The 23,240-nt window shown below is 40.8% G+C and overlaps 1 protein-coding gene across 2 annotated transcripts in view; it reads left to right on the top strand.

The window, feature by feature from the left end:
* TRIT1 (tRNA isopentenyltransferase 1) overlaps window positions 1-21,939 on the top strand; it is a 34,148-nt gene extending 12,209 nt beyond the window's left edge. The window contains exons 2-11 of one of the 2 annotated variants that reach the window (XM_054691013.1): window positions 4,025-4,167; window positions 9,025-9,121; window positions 9,839-9,984; window positions 11,851-11,993; window positions 14,059-14,170; window positions 14,547-14,659; window positions 14,923-15,000; window positions 17,546-17,655; window positions 17,975-18,092; window positions 21,084-21,939. In XM_054691013.1, the coding sequence (XP_054546988.1) occupies window positions 4,025-4,167; window positions 9,025-9,121; window positions 9,839-9,984; window positions 11,851-11,993; window positions 14,059-14,170; window positions 14,547-14,659; window positions 14,923-15,000; window positions 17,546-17,655; window positions 17,975-18,092; window positions 21,084-21,253 (1,230 nt within the window). In that variant the 3' untranslated portion in view covers window positions 21,254-21,939. Of the gene's footprint in view, window positions 1-4,024; window positions 4,168-9,024; window positions 9,122-9,838; window positions 9,985-11,850; window positions 11,994-14,058; window positions 14,171-14,546; window positions 14,660-14,922; window positions 15,001-17,545; window positions 17,656-17,974; window positions 18,093-21,083 lie in introns of those variants that run through there. The other variant, XM_054691014.1, reaches the window with a different exon arrangement.
* The last annotated feature ends 1,301 nt before the right edge of the window (window positions 21,940-23,240 follow it).

Here is a 23,240-nt window from a genome sequence, read left to right as displayed (position 1 = left end):
TGCACCATGTGGGTCAGCTCCCTGGCTGGGATCAGGATTGAACTTGGGCAGTGGCTGGTGATAGCTTAATAGCACTGAGACTTTAAGTTTCTCTACTTCCCATTATCAGAATGTTGACTTCAGTTATCATATACTACTTTTTTATTGTTAAATGTAGAAAATCAAAATTTAATGTTATTAATATGAATTGTTATTACAAAATTTACTTGCATCACTGCTCTGCCTTTGATTTAGTGATTATAGCTCTTGCATTATTATTAACAGGTGTCTTCTTAGCATCATTCTTCCTCTCATGCAATGCAGATATAGATGTATTTTATATATGTCCTTTATCCTTTTCTTTTTGCTTGTTAAAAATTTATTCATGGTGGGGGGGTCTCCTTGGTGGTGCAAGGGGTTAAGCACCCCACTATGAAGCAATCCACAACCTCTGCAGCATGAGTTTGATCCCCGGCCAGCCAGAGAGCAACCCACATGGCGAAGCAGACCTCTCCTGACTCACCTGCTGCTCCCCTCAGCAGTGTATTTCAGTCAGTCTGCCTGTTCTGTTCTCTGCTCTGTCTCTGGTGAATCCTCTCACCCCCCACAATCTCTGGTCTGTACCCCAGCTCTTATATGCATAAATAAATCTTTTTAAACAAAGAAAAAATCTATTCATGGGTAAACTCTAAAAATACACAGAAGTAGCTATGATCACAAGTTGCACAGTCATTTGTAAGCACAACTATAACAGCATGTCAGTAACTATCAAAATAAATCATCAGAATGGAAGAAAGTAAAGCAACATCATTATAGACATAACCTTGAATCAGCTCCAGTTTCTTTAAAAAATAAAAGATATTGGGCCTCCCCTGTGGCGCAGCGGTTGAGCGCTGGGTTGCGAAGCTGCCCGCGGCCTCTTCAGCGCCGGTTCGATCCCCGGCTGCTCCCCGGCCACCGGAGGAGGGTCCCACATGGCGCGCAGACCTCTCCTGCCGCCCGCTTCTCCCCTCAGCAGTGTACTTCGGTCCTTCTGCCTGCTCTGCTCCCTGCTCTGGCTCTGGTGAATTCTCTCACCCTCCCGCGCTTCTGACTGTACCCAGTGCATGTATAAACAAAACAAACAAACAAACAAATAATACATAAAAAATAAAAGATATTACACACTTTCATTCATGTATTCTTCATTATATTGTATATACTTCAAAGTTGAGGGCTTTTTTTTATTTAAAGATTTATTAATGCATACAAGAACTGGGGTACAGGCAGAAATGCGGGGGGTGAGAGGATTCACCAGAGACAGAGTGGGGAACAGAACAGGCAGATTGACAAAAATACACTGCTGAGGGGAGCAGTAGATGAGTCAAGAGAGGTCTGCTGCGCCATATGGGTAGCTCCCTGGCTGGGGATCGAACTCATGCTGCAGTGGCTGAGGCTAGCTTTATAGGTTGCGTCTTAACCCCTGTGCCACCAGGTAGGCCAGGCCTTTTTTTTTCTTTTTTTTAAGACTATAACCATAAAACCATATTATACCTAAAAATTAACAGTAATTCTTCCATTATCAAATATCTAGTTATCACCCATGTTTTTATGCCCAGTCTCCTTAAATCTGAATGTACAGAAAGCAGAGGGTTTCAAATCATTGTAAACTGACAATTGTTGTTGGTAATGAAGATGTAGTACTTTCATGAGTTAGAATTTTTAGTTTAACTGTATATGCATGAACTCTGCTTTAATCCATTCATGCTTTTTTTTTTTTCTTTCTGATATTTGCTGGCATTTGTGTATACCATCAACAGTATAGTAAGTCACCTCTGTTTGTAAATAAGATGAGCCTCATTCTGGGGTTGCCTTCTGTTTTATTTGTGGCTGTCATTTTAAGGGGCTTTAGAAGATACACCTATCTAAAGGCAGGTCTCAGGATGAAAGTTTATTTAGCTTTTGACTTTTTTAGAGGGAGGTAGTAACTGTATGTTTGCAACTGTGTTTCCTTAACATTAATCTCAGTGTTAAAAATGAGATTGAGATTAAAAATGAGAATCCATTTACAGAAATGGATTTACAGAAATCCTCTACTGGCAAAATCAAGCTGTTGCTATATAAATTCTTTAAAAATGGGTCATTTAGAATTCTTAAGTTACAACAGAACCATCTGAAAGCTTTGGGAAAAGAGGAAGAGGAAAACATAATTATTTACTCTTTTGCTCCTTTTGATTTGCACAGTAGATCCTAGTACCACAGTATACTCTATAGCACTTTATCATGTCAGAAGGCAGTCTTATTCAAGATGCACAGAAAAGAACACCCCATGACTTAAGATTTCACCAACATTCAGGCATAAGAATATAATTCCAGGGCCTCCCTGGTGGCGCAGCAGGTTGAGCGCTGCTCTGTGAAGCTGTCTGCAGCCTCTGCAGCCTGGGTTCGATTCCCGGTTGGCCAGGGAGAAACCCACATGGCATGGCAGACCTTTCCTGCCTCCCCAGCTGCTCACCTCAGCAGTGCCTTTGGTCTGTCTGCCTGTTCTGCTCCCCGCTCTCTCTGGTGAATTCTCTCACCCTCCCGCGCCTCTGACCCATACCCCCATTCTTGTATAAATAAATAAATCTTAAAAAAAAAGAATATAATTCCATGGTCAGGCAGAGCAAATGAGTCAAAGATAGAACTGATAACTACCCTGTGGTTATATTTATAACTTTTCCTGTGTGCTGTTTTACTACTAATTAGCAATTTTTGTTAATTTGAAGATAGTTTTCTTCCTGTTGGGTAAGTAACTTTAGTAGCTAAAAGCACAGAGATTTCACAGTGAAAAATAGTGACACTAAAATTATTTTTTACTGTGATATCAGTAGTGGAAGTAATCATAATACAGGTGATAATATAATGGCTGTTACATAGCATTTACAGAGTTCAGGCAAAAGCTAAGTTCTTTACATGTATTAACTCATTTAATGCTCGCAACAACTTTAGGAGATGGATATTATTTTTACTGTCATTTTACTGATGAGGGATAGAGGTACAGAGATGTTAGCGACTGACTGCGCCAAGTACATATAACTAGTAAACGGCAGAGACAGGAATTGATCTGAGGCAGCATGGCACCATGGTCTTCCCTCCTAACCATTATACTGTGCTGTACGTATTTGACACCCGTATAAGTAAAGGGAAATGTGAGATAAAAAATGCTTTTAACGTCTTTGTGGGCTTTATGGAACTTATTATTTGTTCATTCAGTTCTCTCTGTAGAATCAGTGATTACAGAGAGAACATTAAATCTCAAAGCATTCATCCCTATTTTCAAACTAGTATTTTCAGATCTGTTCGTCATCTGAGACCTTGAATTTAGAAAAAGTACACTTGAACTTTTCACTTGAATTGGCAGATCAAGAGCTTACAGACAGGATATTGCCTTTGAGTCTTTAGACTCTATGTGCTGACCCCCTGAAGCAGTAATTTGGATAGATCACAGTGTTTCTACCAGAGTGGATCAGTATTAGAGGTTCTGACTTCAAAATGTGTATGTGTGTGCTTTATACATATCTTTGTAGATAGGCCACCTCTCCATAAACGGAGCCAATCTTACACAAATTCTAAAAGCTACTCAGAGCTATTTAAATCCAAGAAATATTTAACATTTGAAGTAGAACTATGAGTAATGCAAAATGTTACCTTTCTGGAGCCTTGTGATAAGTAGAATAAATAAAACAACCTGCCCGTTTTTAAATGCTTGAGAAGTTCAAGCCGAAAGGACCTTCAGATAATCTTGCAGAATTAGTTTTCACTGTGCCACTGATTTACATAGCTTTTTTATCTTTAAGTCTGAGCTAATAGCCACAATTTGACAAGAAAGCCAAGGTTCTATTTTCTTCTGCTTCCTTTGTATCTTGGGTTTTGTGATTGTGACTGTGCTCTGGTTAGAAATGTCTACTCGGGTGCTTTGGGTCAGTCAAGTGTGTAGTGGAGAGAGGAACAGATTACCATTCCCACCCATCAAGTACGCATTTATTGGAGCTAGATGACTTTCTCATGTTAATTTCCCCCCTAGGTTTATGAAGGCCTAGACATCATCACCAACAAGGTTTCTGCCCAAGAGCAGAGAATGTGCCAGCACCACATGATCAGCTTTGTGGATCCTCTTGTGACAAATTACACCGTGGTGGACTTCAGGAACAAGGCGACTGCTCTGATATCCTTGGAAAAGACAACACCTAGACTTGGGTATGCAGGATACCCCAAACCAAGAAAGTTTTCTCCTAGTGACAGTTTCTTCTAAGCAGTAGCACTCAAGACCAGAAAGTAGCATCCTCATCAAAGATATATAGATTGAAAAATAGGGTATTCTTGCTGCTCACTCTGTCCTCCGATGCAGCACCAGTATCTGTTTGCTGGAATGCTGAATTTGGGTCTCACTTTTAGATGTACTGAATCAAGATCCATTTAATAAGAGCTCTGAGTGATTCACATGCACTGTAAAATTTGAGAAGCACTGTTTTAGTAATGAGTTTCTGATTGAGGAATCAGAAAATCTGTGTTTTAGTCTTATTACTGCATCTTTGGGCCATGTGAATTTTTGTGAGAAAATAATTTTTCCCACTGAAATTCAGTTTCTCACCCTTTAAATGGGGTTATGAAATTAATTTGAAAGTATAGTGAAGTTGCAGTTAGTTTCAAAGGGTTTATTGAGCGGGGAGGACTGGAAAAAATTAGTTCTGGGTAACCAAGAAATTTTTGAAAAGAGAATAACGTTGGGGACAGCCCTTTTATTTTAATATCTATCCTGCCTTTAATATCTATAATGCTGGAAATTAAAATACATTGACAATTCAGAATAATTTTTAATACTGTGGAACTTACATAATGCTAGACAAATTTATATAAAAATATGTTTACACTATGGACAAAATAGAAAACTGAGATATAAATTAATGTAAATGTATGTATTTAGCTTATGATGAGGGTAGCATTTCAAAACAATGGAAAAATAATATTGTTTATAATTGTGTCAGTGACAGTTACTGGTCCAGGAATAAAATAAAAACAAGTCCTCCTATATGACATAAATTCTTGATCAATTTGAGTTAAATCTTTGTATCTTTTTTTTTTAAGATTTATTTATTTATGCATACGTGAGCTGGGGTATAGGCCAGAGATGCGGGGGGGTGAGAGGACACACCAGAGACAGAGTGGGGAACAGAACAGGCAGACTGAAATACACTGCTGAGGGGAGCAGCAGGCAAGACAGGAGAAGTCTGCTTCACCATGCAGACTGCTCCCTGGCTGGCTGGGGATCGAACTCATGCTGCAGAGGCTGTGGACTGCCCCATACTGTGGTGTTTAACCCCTTGTGCCACCAGGGAAGCCCCTTCATGTATCTTTTTTTTTTTTTTTTAAATAGAGGCATGTTTTATTTATTTATTTATTTATTTGTTTGTTTGTTTTGTTTATACATGCACTGGGTACAGTCAGAAGCGCGGGAGGGTGAGAGAATTCACCAGAGCCAGAGCGGGGAGCAGAGCAGGCAGAAGGACCGAAGTACACTGCTGAGGGGAGCAGTGGGCGGCAGGAAAGGTCTGCGCGCCATGTGGGATTCTCCTCTGGTGGCCGGGGAGCAGCCGGGGATCGAACCGACGCCGCAGAGGCCACGGGCAGCTTCGCAACCCAGCGCTCAACCGCTGCGCCACCGGGGAGGCCCCCCTTCATGTATCTTTTAATGAAACCTTGAAACAAATGGGATGATATATTACTAAGTTATATGATTTAGAGTAAGGAAGAGCTTTGTAGGTACAGTTTTTCTTTAAAAGCATTTTTAAATTTGTTTTTTCTCTTTTTTTTGTATTGTGTTAAAATACACATAACATAAAACTCATCCTCTTAACCATTGTAAGTGTTCATTTCAATGGCACTAAATACCATCACCTTGTTGTGGAACCATCAGCACTGTCCGTCTCCACAAGTATTTTTTTTTTTTAAAGATTTATTTATTTATTTATTTATACAAGCACTGGGTACAGTCAGAAGCGCGGGAGGGTGAGAGAATTCACCAGAGCCAGATCTGGGAGCAGAGCAGGCAGAAGGACCGAAGTACACTGCTGAGGGGAGCAGCGGGCGGCAGGAGAGGTCTGCGCGCCATGTGGGACCCTCCTCCGGTGGCCGGAGAGCAGCCGGCGATCGAACCGGTGCTGCAGAGGCTGCTGGCAGCTTTGCAACCCAATGCTCAACCGCTGAGCCACTGGGGAGGCCCCACAAGTAATTTTTTTTTAAATGGAAACTAGCTAGTTTGGAATATGTAAGAATTTGTACTGACAAGAATATAAATCAACCAGGACTCCTAGACATCTACCCTAGAGTAACCTTGCCACAATATATATACCAGGAAATATGTGACTGATCTTATCCCTAATAGCATTGTTCTTAGTAGCAAAAACATAAATACTTACATTCTTTTTTTTTAAAGATTTATTTATTTATGCATATAGCAGCTGGGATATAGGCCAGAGATGTGGGGGGTAAGGGGATTCACCAGAGACAGAGTGAGGAACAGAACAGATAGACAGACTGAAACACATTGCTGAGGGTATCAGCGGGCGAGACAGGAGAGGTCTGCTTCACCATGTGGGTTGCTCGCTGGCCAGATGGGGATCGAACTTGTGCTGCAGAGGCTGCGGACTGCTTCATAGTGCGGTGCTTAACCCCTTGTGCCACCAGGGAGGCCCATAAATACTCAAATTCTTATTCACAGAAGAATGTATAAAATTTTCTTTGTTCACATAAAGTACTTTTCCAGTAAGTAAATTGTGGCTATATGTATCAGTGTGGAAAAATCTCAGAAATGAATTGTAGAAAATTATAGGAGACACATACATGTTCATACCAGTTTTTATAAAGGCTGTAAGTAATAATGGAAATAAGCAGTAATAATGGAAAGAAAAGCAAGGTAATGATGAAAAACAAACAAAAAACCCAAAACAACTCAGAATAGTGTTTCCCTCAGAAAACAGAGAAATCGGAAGTTGGGATAGAAATGAATACATAGGAAGCTTTAAAGGAATTGATAATACATTGGGTTCATGAGTGTTTTATTACTAGGTTTTCATAGTTTACCTGTTACAGATGTTTTTGTGTTTTATTCAAAATTTTGTAATTAATAAAAAAAGGGGAAACAGTCCACTATAGACAAAATTGAAAAAAAGAAACAGATCACAAGCCAGGCAGAAAATATTTGTAGCATAGGAAAGACAGATGAATACTATACTTATAAATGAAGAACTCTTGTGAATCATTATGCAAAATTCTTAAAGGGCTAGGAGTAGAATCTCACAAAGGAATAAATACAAATGGTGATAAAACATGAAAAAGTTTTTACCCTTGCTGTTCATCAGGGCCATGCAAATCAAAATCATGAGATAATTTTTTTTTGCCTATCAAATGGCCAGAGATTAAAATGCAGATAATAATTCTTGCTGTACCTGATGAACAAGGCACTTGTATCAGCTAAGATAATGTATATGAAAGCCCTTTGCAAATTAAAATATAGCACCAAATGTCATTACTGCTATAGGACAATTCAGTTGTTCAGAAAAAACTAAATAGAAAAATGGGCAGCTAATTAAAAATTTCAAGGGCAACAACAACAGATCACTTAAATGATTGGAGATTTGTGAATTTACCTAAGAACCTAGAATCAGAATGTGAGAATTGAAAGTATCCAGTCAACCTTATTGATTTGACAGGTGAAGGTATTAAATACTGAGCCTCAGAGAGGAGAGGTTTTACTCAATATCACAGTTTGATCACTGGGACGAAGTTAAACGTTTTCCCAACATACATTTCATATTCCATTCCCTTCCTCTTCTCCATTCCTCCCCTTCATGTATCTTACCAAATTTCCCTTCCCCTATTATTTCCCTTGCTCCCTTTCCCTTTGTTAATCATATTATATGTTTTGAACTTCTATTACAATTACTGTGTAATTATATCCTCCCTATATTTCATTAAAGGTGGGCAGGTATAAAAGTTGTTTCTCTTTTTAAAAGATACGTAGGCAGTGTTTCTTCTTTATGATCCTTGATCCAGACCACCTTTCTCTCCACCCCATCCAACCCCACCCTAACCTCTTTGGGTTAGTGGGCTTTTGACAGAAAAGAAGTTCTTTATCTCTGTGTTCATTGATTGTCTGGGAAGGGGAAGATGTATGCAAATGAGTTTTTACCTGAGTTGAAAGTCTTTTTTTATCAGTTATCCTCAGAAGCAAAACCCTTAGCAATTATCAGCAACAATTATCTGTTCAACAGAAATTCTAAAGAACTCAAAGTAGTAGGGATATAAAGATAATAGTGACTAATGTAAATTGAATGCTTACCCTGTTTGAAAAACTATTTCAGCCATTGTGGTAGGGAATTTACATGCACTGTTACATTTAATGCTCACAAGAATTCATGAGGATTTTATAGGCGAGAAAACTGAAGCTCAGACAGGTTGAATAACTTGTCCAAGAGTTGGAGCTAGTAATTGGAATCTGTCTTCAGAACCTGTACTTCTCAATTTACCTTGTAGAGTCTCAAGTAGCTGAAATGTGTGCTACTACCACATAATGTGGAGACTGAGTCTAAGAACCATGGTTCAGAGAAACCAACTTATATTTTGACTTAGAAGGCAAAGTCACACAATGGATGTCAACTTCTTGGCTTCCTGAACAGCTAGCCCTTAGGCTCACCCCCATGTGAGAGCCCTTAGGCTTGTGTTCATTAAACTGGTTGGGAATACGAAGAAAGCTTTAAATTTTAGCAGCAAGGCCTACAAGTTCTAGAACTGGAAGGAATTACCAGTAGCATTTGTCTGTATTATATGCTTGAATCTCCAGAACTGATAGGAAATGATTCTTAGGACTCATGGGAAACTAAAGACTGGTATCATTTTATCTTGGTTTCCTCCCTTTCTCTTTGCTTACCAGACAAACATGATTTCTTGCTCATACCCTCCTTTTCGAGTGAGTCAGTTTTCTCTTCTTGATGTTAAATATTATGATGTCTTTCTTAATGTTCACATTGAAGATATATTTGCCCGAGACAAAATTCCTATTGTCGTGGGAGGAACCAATTATTACATTGAGTCTCTGCTCTGGAAAGTTCTTGTCAATACTAAGGTATGTTTAGTTCCCTTGTAACTCACTGAGGAAATGGGTTCCTCTGTCTTGCCAACTAATTTTAGTGGGAGGAAGGTTGACTCTTGCCTGCTTCTTATACTCAGCAACTGTAATTTTCCTACTTTAATATTCTGAAGCAAATGCCACCTCCTTGCATGAAGTGTGCTTCTCCAGGCTGGCCTAAGGGCAGGGGCTGTGTGTGGGAAAAATGTTCCTCTGTGGATTAATTAGCATCTCCATGTAAGTTAACAGGACATTAGTCTGATTCAGCATTTCCTGGCTGTAACAATCTTTGTCAGGGAGATGTCCAACACTAATCTTTCTTAAAGAGGTGATATTGCATAGAGGGGACTTCACAAACTGTAACGTACTGACGATTCTGTTCCGCTCTTTGGTCACCCTCACAGAGAAGACTAAATTGTATATGTTAATATAGATGTGTTAGCCCTGGTACCCATTTGTACTGCTGACTGGGAAGTAGAGTACCTGAGTACTTCCATCAGTAAGTTCTACCTCCTTTATTTTTATGATGGTCTCACTTCACTCACCACAGTGTATTGGAATTTTCTATTATGATCTCTCTCCCTGTATAGCGAGACCATCTGATTGATCTCTATTCTGCTTTCCTAACACTTAGCAGAGTGCCTGGCACAGAACAGTGACTCAATGTTTGTTGAACTGTTGGATTAAATTTACTCCTAAACCTTCATTTAATAGCCCCAGGAGATGGGCACTGCAAACGTGACTGACCGGAAGGCAGAGCTTGAGAAGGAGGATGGCCATGCCCTCCACAGACGCCTGCGCCAGGTGGACCCAGAGATGGCTGCCAGACTGCACCCCCACGACAAGCGCAAAGTGGCCAGGTATGAAGGCCAGGGCCTGCTGACTCCAGTTCCTTTAGGGTCGAGGGGCAGTTAGTGCTTCAGTTTGCCTGGGTGAGAAAGGCTTGGTAATAGCAATTAGTGTAGATTGGTGTGTTCTAGTTCAGCAGGTTGGGAGGCCCTGAGTTATTGCCTCAGTCCAACTCCCTCAATAAATAGTTGCACCCTACTTTGTTATTACATTTAAAATGCATAATACAATATAGTTTTTCCCTAGGGCCTATGTAATCTTGCTTCATTTTCTATTTGATCTTTGCTTGTATAACAGTTTTCATATAAATTTTTCTGGCATGCAGTTGGTTTACATTGTGATTTGGGTTTCATAATTGATTGTGCAATGCTGAGTTCTGCCCCGGCAGTTTTTCCAGTGGGAGGCAGATTTTATAAACTGTCTCATAGATCAGCTCACCTTTGTACATGTTGACTTTCTTGAAGGGAAAAGAGGTGAATGAACTCATAAGGTCATGTTTTCTTAGGTTGTTTTGAAATTGCAGTTTCATGTGTTAGGTTTATTTTTCTGCTGTGTTGGGAATGATACTGTATCTGGCAGAGAAGTGGATCTAGTAAAGGACCTACCATATGACTAGCTAGCAGATTCAATATTACAGCAGCATCTGATAGTAGCAAGGGTAAGGAACATTTATTTATTTTTAAAGATGTATTTTTAGGGCCTCCCTTGTGGCACAAGGGGTTAAGACGCAACCTATGAAGCTGTCTGCTTCCAAACATTTATTTTAAACATTTTAATGGAACTCTTTCAAACATTTTTAAGGAAAACAGGAACATTATGATGAACATTTGTTTTCCATTGTTTTATGATTCTGGAACTTGGTCTTTATTATCCTATCCTTTTATTAATCAGTTCTTTCTAACTACCTCTTCTTATTTTGCTATGTCTAAGTAGTGAGTTGAGAATTATGTTAGTAAGAATCAGTTGGTTCTCAGCGAGAGCTATAAAGTCTCTTTGAGAGGATTGGAGGACTTTTTCCATCATCTTGAGACTATATTTTAACTTCTAGGTAGCATCTGTAGTAACAGATGTCTGTCACTACATTTTTCCTTCATAGGTCCGTCCAAGTGACCAGGACACTGAAAGACAAGGGGTCTCTGCTTTTGAGTGTTAGGGTTTCAGGAAGTAGAATTGGGTCAGGAAGGGAAAGATCACTTTCAAGCTGATAAGTTGCAATCACCCAGAGTGGTAAAGTATAGATTTGGGGGTTAAATTACCTAGTGCTGCATAATATAATAGATAGAGTGGATGGTGACTTAAGAATCAGTATGTGAGTTCTTTCTTCAGTGATCTTCGTGTTGGTAGAGAACTGAATTAGTCAGAAGCATTCTTTATTAATTTTAGACATATTTAAAAAGAAAGTTGTTGAGCTGGATATACAACATACTTTTGTACTGTGGGAAAGGCATTCTAGCAAGACTAGACATGTTCGCTTATACCCAAGTGTCCCAAACAAGCACTTTTACTGCTTACCTGAAAGTGAGTAGGCCCCATTCTTTCTGTGTAGAAGAAATCTGTTGTTTCTGAACCTATTTAACTGATTTTAGACATATTTATGTATGTTTAGAAGAATTATATGATTTCTTCTTTCACCTAAAGTTTTTTAGGACTCTTTTCTGAGTGGCTATAGGATGGGAGCAGCCCTCGCCCTTCGTGTCTGCAGGGGATTATGCAATAAAAATGAAAAAGACATTCTGTGACAAATAGCCTTTCTCCTTGTTTCAAGAATATTTTTAATGGTTTTTATGGGTGTGCCCCCCCTTTTATTTATTTCAAATTAATACTTTTTCCTTTATTGAGGTAGCAGTGGTTTACCCCCTCTCTTTTAAATGACTTAGGAGCTTGCAAGTGTTTGAAGAAACAGGGATCACTCATAGTGAATTTCTTCACCGTCAACATGCAGAAGAAGGTGGTAGTCCTCTTGGAGGCCCTCTGAAGTTCCCTAACCCTTGTATCCTCTGGCTTCATGCTGATCAGACAGGTAAAAGCCCTCGTAATGCTTGTAATACATTGCTAAATATAAAATGCTTAGAACCCTGAGTGATTCATAAGCACTAAACAAGTGTTTGCTACTAATTTTACTATTGTTGCCATTACTTGTTGCGTTAGTCAGTCAGTACCATTACAGTGCTATTTGTCTAGAAAGGGAGGAGGTGTTCTTTAGGGTAAGATACTAGGGGTTGAGATAAGATGGAATGGGAAAGAGGTTGCCATCCTGGGAAAGTTCATAGGAGAAAGACAAGAAAGGCTGCTGTTGAAGGAGGTCTTCATCTAACAAGCATTCAGTAAGCATTCAATGAAGTGCCATGTATTTTATGTAGTATTTGAATTTCAGGGTGGAGTATCAGACTATGGCTGATCTTCAGCTGCTCCCAATCTTGTGGGACAGCAAATAGTTATATATGGTATTATATTGTGATAAATGCAGCACTAGAGAGTGCTGTGAGGCTACAGGGAAGGGATGATATACATTCTCTGGAGGGAGTCAGAGAACAATTATAAAGCTAATGTATGAGAGCTAGATCTGGGAAGAAGAGATTTTTATGGACTGTATAGTGTAGTGATTCAGAACACAGTCTGTGAGCCAGATTGTCTGGATTTACATTCTTCCCTCACCATCTTCTAGCTACATGAATTTTAAGCAAAATTCCTTATCCCAGTTTTACGTATATAAAGTGGAGATAATAATAGTACCTATCTCATTGTTTCATGGAGTATTAGTAGAATTAATAATATATTCAAAGTGCTCAGAATGTGCCTGATAAATGTTGAGTTCTCAATAATGTGAGCTTTTTAGGAAGATAGGCCAAGAAAATGCGATTGCAGTAATATAGAAGAGCATCTTTGAAATGGTGAACATTGGGCCTCCCCGGTGGCGCAGCGGTTGAGTGCTGGGTTGAGAAGCTGCCCGCAGCCTCTGCAGCGCCGGTTCGATCCCCGGCTGCTCCCCGGCCACCGGAGGAGGGTCCCACATGGTGCGCAGACTTCTGCCGCCCGCTGCTCCCCTCAGCAGTGTACTTCGGTCCTTCTGCCTGCTCTGCTCCCCACTCTGCCTCTGGTGAATTCTCTCACCCTCCCGCGCTTCTGACTGTACCCAATGCTTGTATAAATAAATAAATCTTAAAAAAAAAAAAAAAAGAAATGGTGAACATTTGTGGTTAAATTTAATCTCAGTTATTAGTTTATAAGAACGGGTAATTTTTTAATGAAATTTTTGTAAATGAAAATGTCCTACAGTGCAGCATTTCTGTGATAATGACACATCTGAAGGATTGTGACCCTTTACTCTTCATTCCTTTGTCTACTCAGTAGTTCAAGATATACCTAGAATAGCTGTGGATTAAAATTCCTTGCTTCTATCCAGGTTGTCATCTGAGAGCTCTTAAATGTGAAATAACACAAAGTAGAGTAACAAATACACTGGAGAAAATTAAGAAGGTATACCAGAGGGGCTCTTAGCTGCTTCTAAAATAAATGATGGATATACATTCCATGTGAGAATAAAACACTTGTCTTTGCTAATAACTGTAATTGCATGCTTTCTCTTTATATTCTAAGAAGACATATACTTCATCCTGGCTCATTTTACTGGAGTTGCAGAGTCTTAAGTGTGACTAAAAATGAATTGTTGTATAATTTTTTTTAAAGATTTATTTATTTATTTATACAAGCAGTGGGTACAGTCTCACCCTCAGCAGTGGGAGGGTGAGAGAATTCACCAGAGCCAGAGGGGAGAGCAGAGCAGGCAGAGCAGGCTCCTCTCACTGCTGAGGGGAGCAGCAGGCGGCAGGAAAGGTCTGCGCGCCATGTGGGACCCTCACCCTGCGGCTGGGGATCGAACCAGTGCAGCAGAGGCTGCGGGCAGCTTTGCAGCCCAGCGCTCAAATGCTGCGCCACCAGGGGATTTTGGATGCTGAATTTTTGGATGCTGAACCCTTTCTTCCATTTGGAAACAATCCTCTTTGTGGCAGTTTTTCTTCATCATATAAGTGTATATAGTTGGTACCTAATGAGTCTTACTGGTTGATGGGCTCATTTGATTCAAGTTCTAGATGAGCGCTTGGATAAGAGGGTGGATGACATGCTTGCTGCTGGGCTCTTGGATGAACTAAGAGATTTTCACAGACGCTATAATGAGAAGAAAGTTGCTGAAAATAGGTGAGGTTTTGGCTATTACTTTGATCTACTTTCCAGTCCTAACTTATAGTCAAAAGAAGATAAGCATAATACTGGCTTTGGGCCTGCTTGTTTACTAGCCTTTGTCCTTGGGATTGGCAAGATTTATAGGAAGGATGTTTGCTATATGGTTACAGTTGCAGTTTTCTAATCTGTCAGACATTCCCAGGAGTTAATTTCCAAGGAAAGTAACCTAGAACTGGTGTGGTGTGAAGGAAGAAGGATTTCAGAGAGGAAATAACTGCTGAAGATCTCAGTTTCTCATCTGTGAGATGAAAGTGTTTAGCTAGATCACCTCCATGGCCCCTGTTAACTCTCAGATGCAGTAACTCACCTGTTGATGCTCTCTTGTTCCCAGCCAGGACTATCAACATGGTATCTTCCAATCAATTGGCTTCAAGGAATTTCACGAGTACCTGATCACTGAGGGAAAATGCACACCAGAGACTAGTAACCAGCTTCTAAAGAAAGGTGTGAATTCCTCCATCTAATTAGCCCTGGACATCCTTGTGTGACAGAGTGCCCTGTGGGTATGGTCTGAGAAAGAGCTGAGGCTTGCAGAGTCCCAAACGGCCTTCAGTTCAGAGTTGAACTTTGAATGTACTACGTGTTCGCTGTGTGCTGCCATGGCAGATGTCCCTTCTGCTGGGCTGGGAGGGCCTGCCTTTCGACAGGAGTATTAGTAGAATTAGTAGTACATACTTAGAGGTTCTTAAATATACCTTATGTTTTAGGTATTGAGGCTCTGAAACAAGTGACGAAGAGATATGCCCGGAAGCAGAACCGATGGGTTAAAAATCGCTTTTTGAGTAGTAAGTCTCATGTTTTTCTTTTACCCTTGGCTTTCTTTTCAATAGAATGTAGATGTTCTCAGCTCACCCAGAAAATGAACTTTAGTTTATGGACCCATTCTAGGATTTGGGACAGGACCTGGAGGAAGGTCTTTTGTGAGGGAATATCTTTTTGTGATATCTTTGAAAACATTTTGCAATGAAAGAATGCCTTGTGCCTAGACCACACAGTACTGTCCGCAGACAAATAGGAACAAAATAGCAGAACCATCTTAACAGAGTTGGTGCTAAGGGTTGATTTTAGCAGTCAGATTTCCCTAAGGAGGCTTTCCTAATTAAAATGGTTCTTGGACTAGATGAGCAGTACATAGAGACACAACCTTTCCCAGTTCTCCCAGTAGCAGCAGCATCGTTCAGATATATGGTGCTTCAACTTTAACTTTTGCGTAAAGAGAAAAGGGAAGGAAATTCTCATTCTTTTGACTCTGTACTATATCTTTGGCACTAAAGTTGCTGCTGTCAATATGTTATAGAGTCTTCAAGTCTTTTCTTTTTGCAGATAAGGAAAAGGAGAAGTTAAATAAAGAGGTTAAATAACTTGCCAGAAACTTCCCGGCTAAAGAGTAGTAGAGTGTTGAACATGGGCCTGACTCTAAAGTCCACATTCTTCATAACTTTCTTCTTATTTCCTTTAGCTATAATTTTAGCTGGACAGCATTAGTATTGGGCCTTGGATAAGAAATTGTGTGGTTATGAACTTAAAGGAGAGTAATTTAATGGAGATTAAACATGAGTGAAACCCCAGCTTTATCTCGTGGACACTTTTAATATGTTTCCGAATCATCCACTATTTACCTTTGCCATTGGACTTCTGCTTCCGATTACAGATAAGGACAGCTTAGGTCTCCACCCCTGCTCCTCGTGTCTTTGAACATGAACACCCTGATTTGCGTCTTGACCACTGCATTGCTGATGTTCTCTCTCCAGCTCTCACTCTCTGCCAGAGCTAGCCAGTGGAGTTCTGGGGCCGGGGGCTCTTTACATTTTCTTCTACTATCCTGCTTTCTCGCATGTGCTGTTAGATAGACGGAGTCTTTGCATCAGCTGAAATTGAAGTTCACCCCTGCAGGTTTCTAATGCAGCTTCTCTTCTCCCCAGGGCTGACAATTAGTCTGTAACAAAAGATGTTTTTTTTGTAATGGTTTGGAACTTCCTTCTGTGGTGAAGCCACAATAACTCCCCCGTCTCTGAGTCAGGAGGGGTTGATGGCACAGTGCATCATATGCCCATTCCTCATTCATGTGTATGCCGGCACAGTCCTGGTGCTAGAGTGAAAGGCACAGCTGCCTTGTAAATCAGGAGCTGTGTGTGATTGGCCAGGGCTGGTCTGCTGGGATATGGTTCTGGCAAGAAGCCAGAGGGACTTCCCCACCCCAGCTTGGCCTTGGACCTAAGCCAGAAATAGCAGCTGGGAGCCGAGAACTTGTTGAAAGGTGCTTAGACAGGGCACAGAAGCCCAACAAAAGGACTTAGAGGGGAAAGGAAAATATAGAGTGGCCTGGAAACAGGTGCAGAGCTTAGCCAAGGCCAGGTGTGCTGTGGATGCTGCCTGCACCCTCCCAGTCTCACCTTTCCGTGTGGTGGCAGGTGCAGCCCAGTCCAGTTTATGAAGAATCTTATTTGTGGTTGGCGCAATCAAAAGACCAGCACCTGCCAGCCGTTGGCATCCCAAGGACTTTGATGTTTTTGTCTTTGGGGCGATGCTCTTTGCCTTTAGGCACACTGACTTCACCTAACTGCAGAAGACAATGTGGTGTGTCCTTAGACTGGGGAAGCTACCAGATAAACTAAACATGGCTGACTCCAGTGGATGAAATGCTTGTAGCTATACTCTTGACTGCCTCCAGGCGCACCTCCATTCAGAAGTATTTATCAGAGGATGTTTCTTGAATATTCCTCTAGATCTGTTTCCTAGAAGAAGGAGTTCACCTGGTTCAATTCCACGACATCTTTATAGTTTTCAGAATCAGTGGCTCATTGACTGAAACTGTTCTGGTCCTTCTTTGTGGGTAGGGTATCAGTGAGTTTCCTGAATGCCAGACTGCTGAAGGGATATGTACAGACCTGAGATTAGCGTCTGTTCCTAAAGAAAACTGAACTCTATTCCCACAGAGAGTGGTATATATCAATTGTAAATTGATATAGAACTTAGGGCAGGCATTTATGTTGAACAGTTATTTTTCTCCTCATGTGATATAGTCTTTATTGTAGCTCACACAGGGGTCTATAGCTAGAACCCTATTCTGTTTTCCTGAGTGATATAGAAGATCCTACACCTGAATCTCTGGATTATACAGTTAGACATGTTTGGCTTAGGCCAGTCATTCTTCTAGATCTTTCTTGGATTGCATGTAGCTTTTCGGTTCATGCTTCTAGTTAGAATGACATAGTCAGAATGTTTATTTCTTTGGCCCTGATTCTTTCCCTAGAGAATATGGAGTCCTGAGAGCAGAATAGATTGGGTTTTAGAGGCTGACTTCTCACCCCTTTTCTTTGTCATCATTAGGACCCGGTCCCAGTGTTCCCCCAGTGTATGGTCTAAAAGTATCTGATGTCTCCAAGTGGGAGGAGTCTGTTCTTGAACCTGCTCTTGAAATCGTGCAAAGTTTCATCCAGGTGATTATTAATCATGGTACGGTTTGTTGTCTGGTTTTCGGATAGCTTTCCTTAGCCGATACCTTTGTTGCTATATCGGGGAACGAAGTCACCTTTTCCATGGAGCAGCACAGAAGGGCTGGCTGCTTTTCAGTCTCTGAAGGCTACATTTCTACTTTCACATTTAGAAAGGTTTTTACTGAAGTCTGTTCACAACCTACCAGCTCTCAGGATGAGAAAAAGGAACTGTGGGAAAATCCTACTTCCTTTACTATCAGAGAATGATAACCAAATCTTTTTGAATTGAATGCTTCTTCCCTGTCCCCCCTTGTTCTTTCAGGGCCTTAAACCCGCAGCAGCTCCAATAAAGATGTTATGCAATGAAACTGAGAACAAGAGAAGTTATCATACATGTGACCTCTGCGATCGAATCATCCTTGGGGACCGAGAATGGGCAGGTAGAGTGTAGGGAAGGCATGGAGAATTCTATAAGGGTGGGTCCCACTGATCCATGAGATTCAAGGTCTTTGCAAGGTTCAATGCTTGTTGGTAAAGGGATGGCCAGATTTCTCTAAGAGCTTGTGCTCAGACCTCATGGAGATCTTCCCAAATTGGGAAAATACATTGTATTCTGAACTTTTTTTTTTTTTTTAATTTATTTATTGACACAAGAACTGGGGTCTAGACCAGAGGTGTGGGGGGGTGAGAGGATTCACCAGAGACAGAGTGGGGAACAGAACAGGCAGACTGAGTGAAATACACTGCTGAGGGGAGCAGCAGGTGAGCCAGGAGAGGTCTGCTGAGCCATGTGGGTTGCTCCCTGGCCAGGGATTGAACTCATGCTGCAGTGGCTGCGGATAGCCTCCTAGGTTGTGTCACCAGGGAGGCCCTATTCTGAACTTTAAAGGAAGATCACATGCTTCCAACTTGAGCTAAAGTAGATATGTTATACTGAGAGGTCTGCAGTTTACTTCCCAGAGCTCCTTTGACTTTCGTGATCCTGCCTTCTTGACCTTTACTGTTTAGATCTCAGTGGGGGTGAAATATCAATAGGATTATATGGGAAACTAATAGGCACCTCACCCAAGGAACCATTAAGAAACAGAAACAACTGGGAAGGGCAGGAAGTGCATTTATTCCTCATGAGTACATTCTTCAAAAGTGGTATCTCCTGTCATTTTTAAGTTAATACTTTGAAATGGTAGTGTTAAAATTATGTAATGAAAAGCGTTAGGGAAATTGTGACAGTAAGATTGTCAGACTTGTGTAAAGAAGGTAGTCAAGGTATTTTCTTTTTAAGATACTGTTTAACCCAGGTTTAGCCCTGCCTTCACGCTGAACTCCCCTGTCAGATTTCTATAGTTATCAAATCAGTCCAAAGGACCTTGGCCTCCAAGCCTTGAATTTACATTGCATTTAGAAACTCATTCGTTTTAGCCATAGTAGGGCTTGTAGTATACCCAGCAGCTAGAATCCTTCTGTTCAGAGCACTGCTTTGCGTGGGATTCTTATAGAAATAGATTTTTCTCCCCATACCAACCAATAGAATGATTAGTTCTCTTAACTGGTAACTCTGGCAAAATGAGCTCCATTGTCAGAGACTGGGGACGGCTGTGATTGCCCGAGCAGCAGAAGAAGCCTCGATTGTCGTTGGTTTATAATGATGAAAGGGAAAGAGAAAGAGAGTGTCGGATTGTTTTTTCTAAAGGAAACTTAGTGATTCGATTTGTCGAATGTCCTTCAGGGATAGCCTTAGAGAAGCAACATTTGTGAGCCTTTGTGAGCTTAGCTTGTGTAAGCCCTTCTATAGTGCCATCTGTCAAGTCCTTGCTCCCATCTCCTGCTGCCATGGAGAGCCAGTCCAGAAGCCCATTTTTTGCCTTAGGCACTAGCTGGAGAACAAAGCTGACTTTTCTCCCCAACTCAACTTTTCTTTGACTTCTAACCTCCTCCTTACTTATTTTTGCTTCTAAACCCTTAAAAATGTTTTTAATAAATGTGTAAAAGAGAACTTAATCTAGTCTCTCTCTTTGGGTGTTCCCAAATAAGATCTTCTTGAGAAAGAATAGGTTAGTTTTTAAAGGGAGCTAGTGTGAGTTCATCAGAGCAGGTTAGGACTGCTGGGGTGAGAGGTCAGAAATTGATATCAGGCAGCAGTGGCTTTTCAGTTTTACTGCTTCTATGGACCCTCAAAAGTGATCAGAGGAGAATGCTTCTTGTTATCTCTCTGGAGCATTGTGTGCTTGGAGAATATGAGCCTTGCGGGTTTGTCTTTCAAATGGCTTATCTGACCCAGGCATATGGATGTCCCTGTTCTAGCAAGGGAGAAGTGGAAAGGCAGCGCTGGGTGCTGTAGGCCTGAGGCAGGACAGATAGAGACAGGATTTGGATTTGTGACTTTTTCACTGTGGAAGTTCAAATGTGTCTGTAACAGGAATCAGCCCCATATTGGAAGCCTGATTCTGGGAAATTGGGTCTCTTTTTTGAGGCTCTAGGTAAGCCAGAGAGCTTACCTTCTGTGTGATCGTGGATAAACTCTTAAGACTTCTGTGAATTTCAGTTTCTTTCTATGAAAAAATGAACTGAATAGTACTGTCCTGAAAGATTGTTGTGAAGGATCAGTGACATAAAGCACCTAGAAGGATTCACTTGATACATGGTAGGTTTCTCTGATTTGCTGGTGTGCTGGTGAGGGTGTGGAGAAAAAGGAACCCTGTTACACTATTGGTGGGAATGTAGACTGGTCCAGCTCCTATAGAAAGAAGTGTGGAGATTCCTCAAAAGACTGTAAATGGATTTACCATATGACCCAGCAATTCCACTACTAGCTATCTTTCCAAAGAGCACAAAAAATTCATTGGAGAGGAAATCTGCACACCTGTGTTTATAGGATCAAGAAGTTGTAGTATATATACACAGTGGAATACTACTCAGTGATCAAAAAAAAATAAACTCATGTCATTTGTGGCAACGTGGATGAAACCGGAAGGGATTGTTCTAAGCTAAGTGACCTATAAGGAGAAAGATCAATACCAATGGATTCACTTATGAATCTAGAGAAACCAAACAGGATCAGACAAAGATAAACTGTAAGGCTGTCCCTTGAAAGGAGACTGTAGATCTGAGACACTCAGTGGGGGGTGGGGAGATAGAAGGGGAGAGTAGAAAACAATGGAGGAAGAAAGTACAGTAGAGTGTGGTGGAGGACTGTGGGCACTTAGGTGGTGGAAAACTATGTGATTGCACCTGAGGGGGGGACATTCTGCATTGTGAAAAAATAAACAAGTATGTTTAAAAATAAATAGGAAAAAAATTAAATGCAAAAAAGTAGCAATATCAATGCATGTGTTAATCCTGTTGTTAAAGAATTGTGTAGTTAATCTTATGCACTGCTAGGATTAAGTCTAGAAAATTCTAATGACTTTTTGTTTGTTTTGGTTTTGTTTTAGCACATATAAAGTCCAAATCCCATGTGTACCAACTGAAGAAAAGAAGAAGACTGGACTCAGATGCCATCACCCCCATAGAAAGTCAGTGTGTTTCCCTAGATTGTGACAATGAGCTTAAAGAGAAGGGATCCCCAGGGCAGAATGATGAAGAGCTGAAGTCCAGTGTTTAAAAAACAAGTCCAGTGGCCTTTGGAAAGGTGGCAGGAATCCAGTTCTGGAAGAAGGGCTGTATCTGTCTCTCATTCTGGACTGAGGAGTGCTGTGCAGAAAGCTCCCACCATTTTCTTCCACTCAGTGGTGTGGTTTAAACTCGTGTTCTCTGTCATGGAAGCAGCAGATTTTGTCAACTACTTGTGTGGCTGATATGTCTGGTAATTAGGAAGGGATTTTTTTTTTTTTTAATGTTATAGGATCCTTTTTTTTTTAAGGCACAGATTGCCTTTTTACTTGAGGATCTTTTTTGTGATAAATACCAAGATTCGCTATATTCCTTAAAAAACAAGCTTTATGTCTCAGAATCTGGCTAAAAATAGCAAATTTCTGTACAATTTTATAAAGGACTGAAGCATTGGAAGCCACAAATCAGGAGTTCTGGATTTGAGTGAGTGGCAGGAAAGAACCAGCCCTGGTAGGAGAGTAAGATGACCCAAACCATTTTTCTTGGAATTCTGTAGCAAAGGAGAGAATCAGACCAAGGTAATTGTGACATGGGACTTGAAAACTAAAGACTTTGGCATTTGTTGATAATTGTTGTTTGATAATTATTGTCGCTGCTCTCTGTTGAATTAAGAATCTATTTTTATTGAAAAGTAAATAAAGAAAAAGTTTGCAAGAGCCTCTGTAGTCCTTAAATATGAGTGAATGAATGAATGAATTCATGTCTATCTTATATACAATATGCTCTGTTATCAACATGATGGCTTTTCCTCACACTTGCCACTCTTCATATGAGTATGCTATCATTTTTTAAAAAAGATTTTTATTTCTTTATACAAGAACCAGGGTATAGGCCAGATATGTGGAAAGGTGAGAAGATTTGCCAGAGACAGAGCGGGGACCAGAACAGGCAGACTGATGAAATACACTGCTGAGGGGAGCAGCTGGCGAGACAGGAGAGGTCTGCTGCACCATGTGGGCATCTTGCCTGCCGGCCAGGATCGAACCTGCACTGCAGAGGCTGCAGACAGCCTCACAGCACGGCGCTCAGCCACCTGTGCCACCAGGGGTGGCCCTGCTATCATTTTTTTTTTAAAGCAAGTGTTTATGGAACACTTAGTATATTCCTGGAAGATATTTGGAGGACTTTTACTAGAGATTTAAGGTATTTCCAGTTGGAACTCCCTCTGAAGTGACCTTTGCTGGCAGCAGTGTTAAGGTTTTTTTTTTTTTAAAGATTTATTTATGCATACAAGAGCTGGGGTACAGCCAGAGATGTGGGGGGTGAGAGGATTCACCAGAGAGAGTGGGAACAGAACAGGTGGACTGACTGAAATACACTGCTGAGGGGAGCAGCGTGCAAGGCAGGAGAGGTCTGTGTGCCATTTGGGTTGCTGCCTGGTGGGGGATCAAACTCATATTGCAGAGGCTGCAGATTGCTTCATAGTGCAGTGCTTAACCCCTTATGCCACCAGGGAGGCCTGAGCACCGTTAAGTTTATATATGTTATGTGTCTAACACAAAGTTAAGCATATAGCAACATTATTTTCAAAGTTACATAGTTACCACCACCATTTCCAAGACATTTTTATCACCCCAAACAAACTCCCTATCCATTAAGCAGTAACTCCCCACTCAAGCAGTATTTTATTTGTTCAGAATCAACTATATGAGAGATCTTGGACTGGTCTGGGGGAAATTAGAAATAAAATGAGATGTGATTCTTGCTTTCCAGAAGCTTTTAAATAATGTATATATACACAAACAACCATTCTAGGTAAGAGAAGTCAAAGACCAAGAGCTGTGTAGAATATCACTTTGAAGGGGACAGGAAGTGATGGTGGGAAGAAGGAACATTTCTGCTGGACCTTAAAAAACAATTCTTGGTAAGTCTTGTATTGTTAGCCAAGTAGACAAGGAGAGGACAAAGTAAAGAACTCTCAAACTTGATTAACCTTTTTAAACAGTGCTAAAGTCCATCATCCCTCCCACGTACTTTTT

The sequence above is a fragment of the Talpa occidentalis genome, unplaced genomic scaffold, assembly GCF_014898055.3.
Source record: "Talpa occidentalis isolate TD23 unplaced genomic scaffold, MPIMG_talOcc4v2.1 talOcc4.9, whole genome shotgun sequence".
NCBI lineage: Eukaryota > Metazoa > Chordata > Mammalia > Eulipotyphla > Talpidae > Talpa > Talpa occidentalis.
This window is presented reverse-complemented; position numbering and strand designations above follow the sequence as displayed.